Source organism: Diabrotica virgifera, chromosome 1, assembly GCF_917563875.1.
Source record: "Diabrotica virgifera virgifera chromosome 1, PGI_DIABVI_V3a".
NCBI lineage: Eukaryota > Metazoa > Arthropoda > Insecta > Coleoptera > Chrysomelidae > Diabrotica > Diabrotica virgifera.
In genome coordinates, this window is record NC_065443.1 from 59,922,337 (window position 1) to 59,937,038 (window position 14,702).

Genomic DNA, 14,702 nt, shown 5'->3' on the forward strand with positions numbered 1-14,702 from the left:
CCTATTCTTAGATTTTAAAAAACCTCTTAATACAATTGTATCTGTTATAGATACTGGTTTTCCATTGATATGCCATTTGTCTTATTTATTTCTGCCTCTCCTTCTTCTTCTTAACGTGCCCTATCTATCAAGTCCCCTTGACGTTGGCGATTAACATAGCGAAACTATCTGTGTCGCAAGCTATTCTAAATAGTTGATCTGCTTTCTTTATTCCTATCCACTCCCTGATATTCTTCAACCAAGAGGCCTGCTTTCTACCAATTCCTCTGCGTCCTTTGATTTTACCCATCATAATAAGTTGAAGAATATTATACCGGTATCCCCTTACTACGTGTCCAAAATAGGCCATCTTTCTATAATTGATGTTATCAAGCAGCTCGCGGGCAGCATTTGCTCTCTTAACCCTTAAACGCCCAACCTTTTTTAGGTTCCATGTATGCCCAAGGGTGGGTAAAAAATGTCCACCTCGAAAATAGCTAATATATTTATTGAGAGTTGTTGGAAATTGAATAAACTGAAGAATCTTATGCTTAATAAACACAGCATCTTAGAAAATATGAATATAAACAATTTACAAATCTTACAACAAAATTACAATGTACATCAAAATTAACATAGCAGTAAAAGCCAGTAATTCCGATTTGTCGATTTTCTCCAAATTCTTCCTTTCAACCTCCTCATTGGCGGATAATTATGTAAATTATGTAATTATACGTCGATAGTTATATGGACTATTTTCCTACCAACGAGAAATTATATAGAAACCTTTAGTAATAAGTTTTACCAATGGTGTACTTTTTATGCCCACCCATATTTAACTCAAGATGCTACTTTTATTTTCAAAAATATCGGTAGAACCAAATAAACATTCGATAAAGGGCTGTCTTTTAACAATAAATAATTTTTTAAAACTTTTTAAACACGTAATAAATATGTTACAAGGAAATACGCATTCGGTGGACATTTTTTACCCACCCTTGGGCGTTTAAGGGTTAAGGACTGCCACATTTGTCAGCATAGCCGTCTATGGTATTTTCAGTGTACGTCTATGCAGCCACATTTCAAAGGCCTCCAAACGATTAATGGTGGATACTTTTAATGTCCATGCTTCGACACTATGCAAGAGGACTTACCAAATGTAACATTGAATCATGCGCTTTTGAAGTTGAAGTTGTAAGTTATCATTACAGAAGAATGACCTCATTTTTAAAAATGTCGTGCGGGATATCTCGATTCTACATTTTATCTCTTTATCTGGATCTAGTTGTTCAGTAATATGTAATATGGCAACCAAAATATTTAAAACTGGGTACTCTTTGAATTATATGACCATCAACATATAACCGTGAATCTTGATGGGCCAAACGGCTAAATACCATGTATTTTGTTTTTGAACAGTTTATGTTTAGGAAAAACTCTCTTCCCACTATGTCAATCGCATTTAAAAGGTGTTGTAATCCATTCATATCATCACTTAAAATAACTGTATCGTCTGCATATCTGATTGTATTTATCAGAATTCCATTAACTTTCACACCCCATTCCAAATTATGCAGCGCTTCCTTAAATATTCTATCTGAATATAAATTGAATAACAGTGGGGACAGTATACAACCCTGTCTGACATCTCTGTGTATTTTGCATATTTCTGTTGATTTTCCATTTATGCAAGCTGTCGCAGTTTGACGCCAGTATAATTGTTCTATGATTCGTACATCTTGACTATCGACTCCTTTATCCTTTAATATTTTAATTAATTTGTGATGTTGTCCTCGATCAAATGCCTTCTCATAGTCAATAAATACAGCAAAGACGTCTTTCCTTTGATTTCGGCATTTTACAATAATACATTTAGTGCAAAGAATGCGTCCCTGGTTCCAAATTTCCTGGTCTATTTCTGAAGCCAAATTATTGTGTTTCATCCTGGTCTTCTTTACATTTATCTCTGATTCTACTGTGGATGATACGTAGAAAGATTTTCAAAGTGTGGCTCATAAGACTTATCATTCTATAATCGCTACAGTTTTTCGGACGTTGTTTTTTTTTGGCAGGGTTATGAATTCAGACTTTAACCAATCTTCAGAGATACCACCAGTCAAATAAACATCATTGAAACTGCCTCTCCTTATGCTGTCGTAATTATTCAGGGATATTATCTTATCCAACTAGTTTAGATCCAACCTTTATTTATTTTTAAACGCATTTCTTTACTTCAATAGTTTGCATCAAATCTTTAGACGTTAATCTGACTGACTTTTCTTCAATGCAAATGAATAAAAATTTGCAGACATATGCATTCGCAGGAACAATACACGAATAGTCGATAAAAAAAACTATTTTAATGGAAAATGCCTGAATTCTCTTGTTTTTTACAATGAAGAAACTTGAAACTTTTACAGATTGTAGCTAATTATATGAACTATACATATTTTCACTTTTTACGTTAATTGTTTACGTTATGCTTCATAAATAAACAATAAAGTTTTAAATTTTTTGCCGATTCCGACTACTTTTGTACATATGTTTGTACATGACATGTTTGTACATGATATGTTTTATACATATTTTAATAAACATGACGATATATGTTAATGTTTGAAAAGTGTAAGACTAAAAAGTAAAAATCAAAAAATACGAAAAAAATATTTTTAAGAAACGCTTTTTTTTAGTTACGAGTGACTAAAATTAAACATATAAAAAAAATCAACTAAAAAGCAAAAAAAAAGAAAAAATCTAACACATTCGTTAAAGAAAAGCGTGGTGCGAAAACCGTTTATTCGATGAAGACGTGCCACGATTTTCTTTGGCGAATGTGTTAGATTTTTTCAATTTTTTTTTATTTTTTGCTTTTTAGTTAATTTTTTTTATATAATAATATGTTTAATTTTAGTCACTCGTAACTAAAGAAAAGCGTTTCTTAAAAATATTTTTTTCATATTTTTTTATTTGTAGTGCTTGAACAACTTTCTTTACCTTCTTTTGGATATTTTTATTTTAAGGTGTTCATACATTCTTACATTCTTAGTCTTAAAATTCATCCTATATATGTATCTTTATACGCTTAGCCTTAAGTTTTTAATGGAACTATTTCCGCTGTTTTTTAGTCGAACTTACAATAATTTTTGAAATTTATTGTCAGGGCAATTTCCTTGCATTTCTTTATACAGTTTCATCTTCTCTTTTTATTTTTTGGACTCTACTTGACTACCACCGTGTTTCAGCAGTATTCTCAATTGTTTTCGTATGGTTTGTTCAAGTATTTGATTTACATTAGTATCTCTAAGAACACTAGTCATATTTCTTTAAATTATATTAGGACTCGCTTTCATTTTCATCTTTCAGCTCATTCTATTTTTGCCCATGATGCACATTCTTTCTCGCCTTTTAACAGTAGGTACAAACTTTAAATACTAACTACTAACAGAAGTTATGTAATTTTTCTTAAAAAAGTGACATGCACAAAACCGTCAATATCCCAAGAATGAATTACCTGGCAGGTCGGTACACATATGCGAGCCAAATTGTTCACGAACTTCTCGAGTATAGTTCATTAAAAATATATTTACAGCGAACTCATCGCAAACTCATCACGATCCATGGAAAGCGATGAACCAACATTTGTGCGAATTTTATATAAATCATTCATTTAATTTCGGTATTAATTACAGTGCGTTTCTCTCGTTTCTTATTTTTTTCTAGTCAGGAAGGAACACGTCATTCACACAATCTCGATGCGACGACACGTACAGACAATATCGCTGCGTACGCGTTCGAAATTGAACTGCGAATATTCTTTGTGTTCGTCCCAAGAACCGGCAGACCGTGGCTCGTGACGAGCCACGAACGAACGGCTCGCAAGCGGTTTGTCCCGCCGTGCAAATTACACGAATATAAGGCGCGTTCCAAGTGACATGAAAACCGTCCTTCGTACTGCCCTCGTCATGCGCATTATAAAAAATGCGTTCCAAGCAAACATGAACGATGATTCGTATCGTACACTGTGTTGTTTCAAGCGATCCATGTACCGTTTCGAAATCGGTATCTGAACGGTCCTTTTGCTACATGCCTTCAAGCAGAAACTATTTGTACTGACTTGCGCAGTTAGGATTGTTTTCATTTTTACTGGCCACTGCTATGAGATCAGCTGATGATTCAATAATAGAATAATCCACAATCCACGCTATTAGTACCTGTGATATCTTGATTTTCGTTTAAATAATTATTAATTCTTTCCTTTTTTCAAAATAATCTTAAAAATATGGATAATTTATTTTTTTTTCATAGAAGACAGCGTACGACATAAATGTCAGATATCGATCCTGAGGAAGATTTTGAAGTTGAAGTGATGTTTAATAGAAATGATAATTTCTAACCATCTAGCAAATTACTAGTGGTACTGTGGTACTCGTACTGAAAATGGCTCAGGCGCAACTCGAAATTGAAATGGTACACAAATACGTTCCAAGAGGGTAACGTACCGGTAATCGGTTCGGGATCGAAAGAAAACCGTTCAAGGGCGATTCTGCGCATTAAAACAGTCCAATCGATTTCGTGACGGTTCAAGGGATCGTACAAATGTGTCGTCTTGGAACGAACCTATAGAGCTCGCAAACAGTTCGGCTCGCATATGTGTACCGACCTAAAGGTACTGACAGAGTAGTATTAGTGTAGGGAAGACCGGGGCAAAACGGGACACTTAAGAAAGAAAACTAAACTGTGTGTTAAAAAACAACAAAGTCAGACATGATCACTTGCTATTAAACTTCCTATAACTGACTTTATTTATAATTAAAATTGCTTAGTTAGAAAATTCCATTTTGCCCCGGTTACGGGGCAAAATGGGAATGTATTTTATTCAGGCTGACAGAGTTCACAAAAATGAGTACCTTCGCCTTCATCCTCAACACCTGCACATGAATTATGAGCCCATACATGGCAGACACTACACACTACCTATCCTTCAGTTCATCTGCAATATCCACAGTAGATGCAACCACAATCTTCATCATCTTCTGATGAATCAGAGTCCATCTCGTTTTCTTCTTTAGTTTTGTTTGATTTTTTTTATTAGTTTCAGTTTTAGTCAGATTCTTCTTACAAAGTTTAAATGCTGTAAAGTAGTGGCAGTATAGGAGAGCGGGACAAGATGGGATAATATCCCGTCTTTCCTCGACCGCTTTGCCCCAACAGACATCATTTCAAATAAAATTAGTAACTTCTAACGTAAAAGGTATAAAATGGTTCATAGCACGCAATTTTAAAAATCAGTAACATATCTATCATATTTGAATGGAAAACGTGATAAAACTTGCTTACTCGCCTTATAGCACTTCTATAAATATCACCAAACTTTTTAACAAAACAAAAGAAAACTGATTTTATGTCTGTAAAGAAGCACACTACGCGACTAGAAGTTTCTTTCTAACGACTGAAGTGAGTCAACCCAGGAACAGTGCTATTGCCGATATTATGACGACTATAAGTTATGCACACCGATGAATTTCCCGTTCTGCCCCGAGCCTCGTTTTGTCCCGGTCTCCCCTACTAATTAAGTATAGTAGGTATATTTATTTATAATTATGTAATGTGTACGTACGAGCCACTGCTGGTTCCAAGTCCAGATAAAGGAGGTGGGTGTAGAGCAGAAGTAACAAGCCTTTTTTGTACAACATTTGGTTGTGAAACCCAAACATACCTCGACCAAAGGATGGAAGAAATGGAGACGAAAGCTGCTAACGAAAAATGATTTACGACATGGAACATGGAATGTACAATCACTACATAAACCTGGAGTAGCGTAACAGTTAACAAAGGAATTGTCCAGGAAAAAATTTACATTTATGTGCTATATACAGAAAGTCGCTAGACGGAATTAGGAGAAATAAACACTCACTAAGGAACAATATACTATTGTGGAAAGCATGATAGACATGCATATAGTGTACGTCAACAATAAGTTAAAAAAACTGCAATAAACTTATCTTGGAGAAACGATGGGAATATAATCTAGATGTTCTCAGCCTATTCGTGTATTTAAACAAGCCTACAACGGCACTGAAAGAAAAAGTTTATGGAGGATAATGAGAGGGTACGATTTCTCTCAAAAACTGATAAATATGAAAAGATCATGCGTCAGAGAACTCTAAATCCAGTGTAAAAATCTATAATCAGATGACAGAAGTTTTTAGAGTGCAATAGACACAAGGGGGAATCCATTGGGTGGCAACAAGTACAAAATATTGGCATATGATGACGACATACACATTATGGACAGAAAAATAGACCATATTCAAGCAATGTATTATCAAATGGGACTGACAGGCAATATAGGCAAGACCAAATTCAGGTAGGTAAGTGGCACGTAAAAACCGGAGTAACTCCGAAAATCTGGATAGAGGAAAGAACTGTAAGTGGGAGCACAATACTGAATAGCAACAATGAAGGTAAAGAAATATTAGCGATGAAAAACAGCGAGAAATAAGGCTGTGGGAACTTTAACAAAATGTTAAAACCAAAATTACCATCAAAAATCTAAAACTAAAAATTTATATTATTACACCAGCAAATGGTTGCTAGGCATGGTACCTTACACTAAAAGGACAACAAAGCCTCCTTACCTTTTCAAACAAAATATTAAGAAATATTCTAGGGCTCAAGTAAGATTTTGAAGGTAATTTATAACATTCGCTCAAACACAGAAATTATAAACCTCTCTAAACAACCCCTAATAACAAGCATAGTCAGATCCAGGATATTTGTATGAATGGGTCATGTCCTGAGAAGTGGTAATGAGAGATCTACCAGAAATGTAGCTGTGTTGTTTGTATAGCTGTGTTGATGCCAATTGGAATGCCCCAACCGTCCGGTCGTCTGCGACAAAGACTGGTTAACAACATTACTGGGACCAGGGAGTACAGGAGCTACAGGGAGTATGGATACAGGAGCTCAATGTATCTACACCATTGGAAAGAGCTGTCATGGACCGTAAAGCGTGGAGGCACATGCGGCTAGGATAAAATTCTTAAAGGCTTGAATGGCCATCGGAAGTAACTACGTAAGAATGCTTCCATATTTTTACTTGTATTATTAAAAAGCAGTGAAACTATCAACTGCAAAATTTTTTTCTTAAATTATTTGAATCAATCTCTGTATAATCATCTTAACATCACTTAATATGAAACAGTTCTTCGGATAAAACAAAGTTTGGGTTAGTAATTAAAGAACTTTGGTTAGTTTTGTAATGACGTACCTCACCAGCTTGTCTAGCAATCTTGTTAACTTGTTCAGGATCTCTGTCTCCCACAACAGCTTCTACTACGGCCGCCAGAACACCCTGTGCAATGTTTAAGCTACTACTAGTGCCATTTTTAACTATATATTTACATAAACTAATTAACTAACAGCAAAGCTTTTGGTTGTTTGTCATTATATACACAGTTTTTATAAAGAAGGATATAAAAAAGGAAAGTATTCTATGTTTAAAGGTATTTTTGCTTACTTCTCTTTCTTAGTTTCATTAATATTGTTCAATTTTATAATAAAATTATGTAAAGATTTGCATCAACTTTATCCAATATTGGTTATTAGATTTGCTTTCTAGTTTCTATATCGTTCTTTTCTTGTCTTTTTATGAACCTTTATGTTAGTGGTATTCAAAATGTCGTCCAAGATTGCTTTGTTCATGATGTTATTGTGGTAGTTTATATTTTTATTGACTTTTCTGTGTTTACATTTTAATCTGACGTTTCGATTTCCACTTTGGAAATCGTTATGAAAATATAAACAAATTTGTAAAATTGTAAAACAATGTTTTACACTTTACACCATATTTTTGTCAGTAGCATGTTCTTAAAGAATACATGTAAGCCTGTAAGGTACCTAAGTTGGTAAAACTATAAGCCAACAGCATGAGTTTGTTCTGCTTGACATTAAGGTAATAAGCGAAGCGAAATCAAAATTAGGGAGTAGACTACAAAAACTCAAATGGTGGATACTAAATTAGTTAAAGTATTAAAGGGAATCTTAAAGTTGGAGAAATATAGATAGTAGGTACATATGTAGGTACTGTTAGAGATACTGCAACAAGATTGTAATTGGAAAAACCTCGAAAAAGATATTTGAGAATAAAAAGATCTGATGGTGGTTTAATGAAATCCAAGAAAAACAGTCTAAAGACTACAAAAAGAGACTATATAAAAAGTCACAAAAACATTAGCGCACTAGCCTAATTAGAGGTGGATGAACGAAATAGAAGGAGGCAACTGGTGTGTTTTGTGACAGAAAGAGACAGTAAGACGAGACATGGCTGTTACCAGGATTAATGTTAATATTACTCAGGATAGAAACTTACGAAAAAATATAAATAAATAGGTCGAGCTCGTATAGAGATGAAAGTAAAAAAGATAATGATTTACCCTTACCAAAACCGATTTATTTCAGGGATCTCTATTTTATTATTGGTATTTAAAACAGAACCGTCAGATAACTCTAACTAATACCAGGATTTTTTCTCAGTCCTTATATCATTTTTCCTTGTAATATCACTTGTAAGATTTTATTGTATCTCCTATTAAATTAATTGTACATTGCACTATTGTTGTTTATTGCTATCGTCCAATTATTTTTTATTTCTCCTAGTTTTTCCTTGTTGCTGATTTTTCAGTTACTAATATCCCTAATATTTTCCAGAATAATCATATGTTAAGTTTTTCACCATGATTTCAGCTAGGATATGTTATTGGTGTTGCTTTATTCAGGGATATAGAAAAACATACATAATATACGAGGGCTATCCAAAAAGTTCGTTACGTTTTGATCTGTAGCCGCTAGAGGCGGGCCTAGCGCGGCAATCTCAGCATCGTGGCGTTCCGCGTTCCTTCGTTCAGTAGCTGTCCATACGTGCTAGCGCGAAGTCACTGTCTCTTCTCGTTATTTTAAAACAGCTGCTTGAAATGTGTGCTGCGATCGAAACCCCCGCCAGTTGTGAGGTGCGATAATACGGTTCTTGTTGGTTAAAAACAACAAGCCAATTGAAATTTATCGCGAAATTTTGTGCTGTTTATGGGAACAATGTGATCATTGAAGGTGGAGAGTGTCAATGGTGCATTAAATTCAAAAATAGCCGAACCAATGCGCACGATGAGGAACGAAGTAGACGAACCAATGTGCACCAAGCATGGTGACTGATGAACTTGTCTCTTCAATTCAATGGGAGGTATTTTCGAATCCGCTGTATAGTCCGGATCTTGCACCTAACGACTACCACCTGTTTCGAGCAATGGAGACCTAGCTTGCAACGCAGCGCTTTAATGACGATGCGGAGCTATACTCCAGGGTAATAAGCTAGAAATAGACCATGTTCGAGACACTCAAAGATCCAGGTAGCTAACTACTTTTTTAGTTATTATAGACCTATAGAAAAAAAACCTACCTGTTTCCTGCCTAGAGTTCGCGTCCGTTTTTAATGATTAACAATTTAGTGCAAAAATCGCGATTTTTTCGATTTTTTGCACCCCATTCAAAGGCTAAATAGTTGACATAAAATTACAAAATTTAATTTTTTAGAACATTAAATAACCTCCAAAATGCCGATTTTTGAAAGTTAAAAAGTTAAATTTTTGCTACGCAAACTGAAAAATAAGTGAAAATCGTTAGTTGTTAATAACTTTTACTAAAACTACCTTAGAACTTTAGTGTTTCACCCAAAGTTGGGTATTGGGGTACTCTTAACAAACCCTCAAAATTTGAGACCGATCCATTAATTAGTTTAAGAGTTATTCTAATTGTTTATCTCAGAGACCTTTATTTTGCAATAACATAAGACAAAAAATAATGAAGATAGGGCAATTCTGCGTATGCCAAATGAAAGTAGAAAACTGATGCTATCAAAATGTACTAATAAAAGATAAAAAATTATCTAATATGTGTAGTCAAAAATCCTAATGCCAAATTTGTGAAATTTTGTAGTTTATAAACATTTAGAATAACTTTAAAAATATTGTCAGTAGAAAAAATCAATTTACATATTAGAAAAGCTGGTATTTTACCCGAATTTTTAAAAATGTAGTTCAATTGGTCACTAGTCGTGGTAAGTGAAGGGGGAGCTGGGAGCAGACAAATACACGAGTTCAAAAACTAAAAAAGGCAACTTAAAACTACTATCATTTTCTATATCTCGGGATCTACTGACTATATTTTGATCGTACTTTTTTTAATTTGTATGTAATTTTTCTGTACATTACAAATATGCAATTTGTCTAGACATTTATTAATTAATAAACAGTCTAATTTGTTTAAACAATTTTTGGAAAAATAATTTGTTCCCAAAAATCCATGATTTGAATCATAATATCGTTATTAATCAAAGAAAAAGTTAAGGTATACTTTAATAAATAAATTATCTTTAATAAATAATTATCTAATAAAATCCATTTATTTATTAAAGTGTACTTTAACTTTTTCTATGATCATTAATAATACTATGATTAAAAATATAGATTTTTGTAAAAAAAATATTTTTTCAAGAATTGTTTAAACAAATTAGACTGTTTATTAATTAATAAATTTATAAACAATTTGCATATTTGCAATGTACCTACGTAGAAATTACATACAAATTAAAAAAGAAAGATCAAAATCCACTGAGTTGATCCGGAGATACAGAAAATTACATTCGTTTGAAATTGCTTTTTCGGTATTTTAACTCGGTGGATTTGTAGGTTCCCCCTAGTAATCGTTTCAACTACATTTTTGAAAAATCGTAGAGGTGGCTGTGAAGGTACAATGTTTGTGAAAATTTTTTAAGAAAAAATACAAATCCCATTCTTTAAAATGACATTAATGAGATTCCTTAATTATTATAAACAAATTAGCTGTGAATTAAAAAAAACATATGGCTAACTTTGTCCCAAATGAACCCAGGCTAATTTTTTTTGAAAATTCGTGTTAAAATACTATCTTTTCGAATATATAAAAAGATTGTTTCTATGGACAACATTTTTAAAATTATTCTAAATGATTATAAACTACAAAATTTCAAAAATTTGGCATTAGGATTTTTTACTATATTAATTATTTTTTTATCTTTTTTTGGACCGGCGTAGCCGAGTGGTAGTGTGCTAGGCTAGCGTGCCGGTGGTCCGGAGTTCAAATCCTACCGCGCGCCGGCAAGAACAACTAGACATTTTTAAAATGTTTATAGGCCTCAGGTCGACTCAGCCTGAATAAAATGAGTACCTTGGGTAAAACCAGGGGTAATAATAGGCGGTTGAAGCGTAGCACTGTCCCTGTTACCTTCCTTGTATACCGTAGGCCCTAGATATAGCAGACTACCCTGCTATACTCCCAAAGCCACGTGAGCGGAATAAAACGGGAGACTATTATTATTATCTTTTTTTAATACATTTTGATACTATCACTCTTCTACTTTCATTTGGCATACTCAGAATTGCCTTATCTTCATTATTTTCTGTCTTATATTATTGCAAAATAAAGGTCCCTGGGATAAACAAATAGAATAACTCTTAAACTAATTAATTGATCGGTCTCAAATTTTGAAGGTTTTAAGTACGCCAATACCCAACTTTGGGTGAAAGACTAAAGTTCTAATGTAGTTTTAGTAAAAGTTATTAACAAATAACGATTTTCACTTATTTTGCAGTTTGCGTAGCAACAAATTAACTTTTTAACTTTCAAAAATCGGCATTTTGAAGGTTTTTCAATGTTCTAAAAAACTGAATTTTGTAATTTTATGTCAACTATTTAGCTTTTGAATGGGGTGCAAAAAAATCGAAAAAATCGCGATTTTTGCACTAAATTGTTAATAATTAAAAAACGGACGGGTACTCTAGGCAGGAAACAGGTAGCTTCTTCCTATAGGTCTACAATAACTAAAAAAGTAGTCAGCTACCTGGATCTTTGAGTGTCCCGAGAAAATCCTTATTGGACTACTATGGGACGGCGTTGAACACCTGGTTGAAGTCTCAGGCGGCAACATTTTATGACAATGATATTTCAAAGCTAGTTTGCCGCTATTATAAGAAGATTATAAGTACCTGAATTTGTCGGGAGGTTATGTAGAAAAATAGTATTTGAGTGTCTCTTTGATATGCATATAATAAAATCTTTTGCTTGTACATACTTGTTTATTTCTACTTATTCCAAAACGTAACGTACTTTCTAGATAGCCTGATATAATATGTGAAATTTTAGTTGATTGAACAGATTTTTGTAGCAAAATCTAGATTTTGTGTTTTTGTACATGAATTTTGAAGAACGTACTCCATATCACTTCAACATGCTTTTAATGATTGATTATGAGACTTAAAAAAATTAGGATATGTACCACAGTATAAAAATTATTAATTATATTATTTGAATAGCACATAGGAAAATTTGGAACGTCAAAATATTCAATAATTTGATTTTGGGTACAAGACCTTTAAAACAGACTATAGAATTACGAAATCAAAAATGTGCTCTTGAATATTTTATAACAACCGGCATTCCTCCTTTTTCCTATGGGTCCTTTAGTTGCGAATGCATTATATTTATTTAAAAATCACTCACCTGCATTGGAGAATTTCCATTATCTACTTTGTCGATACCGTCTCCTCCGGTGTTTCCACCTCCCAATATTGCAGTGAGGATTTTAAGACCTACAGAGAGCAAGTTGGCCCATGGGGATGTTGGGACGGGAGCAGTGTCCAGATCGTCAGATTTGTTGGGGCCTTGGTTGCCACCGGGGTTGAAGATCATCTGCATCAACATACCTAATACAAAATTAAAGTGTTATACATATTTATTCGTATAAATTTCTGAACAAAATGAATGATATCAAAATTTCAATGTCCAATACCTCTTTATCATCTTCGATGATATGCGTCCCAATTACCATCAACATCATTCCAATATTCTCAAAAATGCTTTTACAAATATTTTTAATGCTCCAAGATGTATGAAAAGCATATAAAGCGATACAACCTTGAACATTTTAATAATATTCGAAAAAAATCAGCATAATATTCCAACTCATAAACTCTTTAGTTCTTGGACAATAATTAAGTGCAAAAACAATAGTGGAATAAACAATGGATGAAAAAATGAACATGCAAAATTTTTATTTCGTAAATGAATGGTTATGAAGAAAGCATGCGGTGATTTGAAGCCATGTAGCGCAAAGATATGGAAGAGAACAAAAGTCTAAAAGAGTTGCCGTCTAAAATGAACTATCTAAGGTATCAAAAACATTTCTATGTTTAAAAGTAAAGATAGGAATACTAAAACAAACACAAATAATATTCTGCAAATTACTTAAGATTTCTGTTCAGAACGGAACAAAGTCCATCCAGACAAACTAGGATCAGAAGACTTCAAGAAAGACAAGGAAACTGGGGAAGCTATGTTCTACCTTCAAATGCTAGCAAAAAAATGTTTGAACCAACAAAAACTGTATTTACATGCTCTGTGGATTTCGAAATAACCCTCGATTGAGTTCATTATCAAATCCCAAGGAAAATATTGAATAACATAAGACTATTTAAAAATGATACAAGGATCATAAAAATCTTGGATAAAACAAAAGCCAATATAAGGATAGAAATCTCCGTTTTATCATCTGCTATAGTATTTAACATCTTTTCTGAAATGATTTCTTTGTTGGCCTTAAAAGACATGCAAATAGGAATAAAAATAAATTGAATAAACCTGTTCTAATGTTCTATTGACTGATGATACAGTTAATATAGGACAATAATAATGTCCTTATATTATACAGAGTGTCCCAAAAGTAGTGGAACGGTCGAATATTTCGCGAACTAAACATCGGATCGAAAAACTGAAAAATACGTGTTCAATCATTTTCAAAAATCTATCCAATGACACCAAACACCAACCCCCACTACACCCCCTGGAGGTGGGGTGGAGGGTAACTTTAAAAACACAAATGGAAACTCCTAGTTTTTCTTGCAGATTTGGATTCGTTACGTAAAAGTAAGCAACTTTTATTCAAGATATTTTTTCGAACTGTGGATAGATGGCGCTATAATTGAGAAAAACGATTTATCCTGATACCATAGGTAAATTATAGAAACGGTCTAATATCTCGAGAAATACACTTCCAAATGATAAACCAAAAAAAAGGTTTATAATACTTTTCGAAAACCTATCGAATAACACTAAACATGACCCTCCAACCCACTCCTTTGAGGTGGGGTGGGGGGTAACTTTAAAATCTTAAATAGCAACCCCCACTTTTTATCACAGATTCGGATTCGTCGTGAAAAATTAAGCAACATTTATTCGAAACATTTTTTAGAATTGTTGACAGATGGCGCTTTAATTGGAAAAATACGATTTATTAGCGCCATCTATCAGCAATTTTAAAAAATGTTTCGAATAAATGTTGCTTAATTTTTTATGACGAATTCGAATCTGCAATAAAAAGTGGGGGTTGCTATTTAAGATTTTAAATTTACCCCCCACCCCGTCTCCTGGGGGTGGGTTGGAGGGTAATTTTTGGTGTTTGTCGATAGGTTTTCGAAAAATATTAAAAACCTGTTTTTTGGTTTCTCATTTGGAAGTGTATTTCTCGAGATATTAGACCGTTTCTATAATTTACCTATGGTATCAGGATAAATCGTTTTTCCCAATTATAGCGCCACCTATCCACAGTTCGAAAAAATGTCTTGAATAAAAGTTGCTTA

The 14,702-nt window shown here is 33.5% G+C and overlaps 1 protein-coding gene across 4 annotated transcripts in view; it reads right to left on the minus strand.

Moving 5' to 3' along the window:
• LOC114331353 (uncharacterized) overlaps positions 1 to 14,702 on the minus strand; it is a 107,829-nt gene that overhangs the window by 14,436 nt on the left and 78,691 nt on the right. For 2 of the 4 annotated variants that reach the window (XM_050656612.1, XM_050656607.1), the window contains 2 exons: positions 12,568 to 12,770; positions 7,250 to 7,333 (listed from right to left, as the gene is read on the minus strand). In XM_050656612.1, coding sequence (XP_050512569.1) covers positions 7,250 to 7,333; positions 12,568 to 12,770 — 287 coding nt within the window. The remainder of the gene's footprint in view (positions 1 to 7,249; positions 7,334 to 12,567; positions 12,771 to 14,702) is intronic. The other 2 variants (XM_050656618.1, XM_050656614.1) reach the window with 1 other exon arrangement.